The sequence below is a fragment of the Antrostomus carolinensis genome, unplaced genomic scaffold (assembly GCF_000700745.2).
Source record: "Antrostomus carolinensis isolate BGI_N321 unplaced genomic scaffold, ASM70074v2 scaffold19631, whole genome shotgun sequence".
Taxonomy (NCBI): Eukaryota; Metazoa; Chordata; class Aves; order Caprimulgiformes; family Caprimulgidae; genus Antrostomus; species Antrostomus carolinensis.
Window position 1 is genome coordinate 1,073 of NW_010295135.1, and position 1,265 is coordinate 2,337.

Genomic DNA, 1,265 nt, shown 5'->3' on the forward strand with positions numbered 1-1,265 from the left:
GCCCTGTGGTTCTGGGGCTGGAAGGGGTTGTGCCCGGGAGCTTTCCCCGCGCTGGCAGGCAATCAGGGCGCGGTGGAGGGATGGAGCCGTGCTCAGGGATGCCGCGGGGATGCCGAGCGGTGTGGTCAGAGAAGCTGGAGCAGGAGATGTTGGCATCCTGCTTGGGTCAGGCTGGCTCCCTGCTCAGGAGCTCCACGTCCCCAGCTCCAGGCTGCAGGACACCATCAAGGTGGCTGAGAAACCAGGGTCTGGAAGGGGCTGTAAGAGCTGGACACACTCACAGGCTCTAAATACTTTGGAGATAAACATTTGGGGAAGGAGAAGAACTATTTAAGCTGAGGGACGGTGTGTGAGCGAGCCCTGGGGGCACCGTGGCCGGGAGCAGGTTCCTCACTGGGGCATTGGGGCCAGAAAGGCCGGTTCTGGGGTCATCCAGGTGCCTCAAATTGCAGAGGGGTCACAGTTTTCCTTCGTGCCTAGCTTTCCTGTGCCTGTGCTGAAGCCAGAGCTTCAGAGGCACCTGGATGGAGGGAAGGGGAACACCCCCCAGCACGCCGGTGCCTCCAGGCCGTAGCCAGCTGCCTTCAATCCTTCTCTGGCAGGAATTGGCAGAGCCCTGAGCACCGGGTACTGTCGCCTGTGCCACGGGAAGTTCTCCTCCAGGAGCCTGCGGAATGCTTTCGGGAAGGTGCCAGTGATGGGGGAGAACTCGGAGAAGCAGCGGCGCGTGGATCAAGTCTTCTTCAGCGATTTCCAGCGGCTGGTGGGCGTGGCGGTGCGGCAGGACCCCGCGCTGCCCCAGTTCGTCTGCAAGAAGTGCCATGCCCAGTTCTACAAGTGCCGCAGCGTCCTCAGGACCTTTATCCAGAGGGTGAACGCGTCTCCCACGGGCCACCTAAAGCCCAAAGGAAAGTACGTTGCGTTTCTTTCTTCCCGGGAGCAGTCCGTGGCCCGTGTGGTGGCGCGTGGTCCCTCCGTAGCCCCGAGACCCCACCGTGCTGTTCTGGCTTTTGCAGGAGCGGCGCGGCCCCGGCTCAGCCGGGTGTGGAAGGAGGTGCCTCCTGCCTGGGTGAGTGTCTGTGCTCGGAGCTGATTCCTGTTTCTTCCTGTGATCCTGACAGCGGAGGGCTGGGCGTTACGGGTGTCGAGGAACCATCACCCAGCAGGGGGGTTGCCGGGTCCCTCGGCACAGCCGTGCTCAGCGCTGGCCGGTTACGGTTCCTGCTCCTTCCTCTGGCTCCCCGGAGGGGCCTCCACGGCACTGG

At 63.2% G+C, this 1,265-nt stretch overlaps 1 protein-coding gene across 1 annotated transcript in view; it reads left to right on the forward strand.

Annotated features, from left to right (window-relative positions):
* Positions 1-602: 602 nt before the first annotated feature.
* Positions 603-1,265, forward strand: part of LOC104532634 (zinc finger protein 276) — a gene marked incomplete at its 5' end in the record, with an annotated part of 7,105 nt that continues 6,442 nt past the window's right edge. The window contains 2 exon segments of the mRNA XM_010177886.1: positions 603-912; positions 1,017-1,069. Of these exon segments, the coding sequence (XP_010176188.1) occupies positions 603-912; positions 1,017-1,069 (363 nt within the window).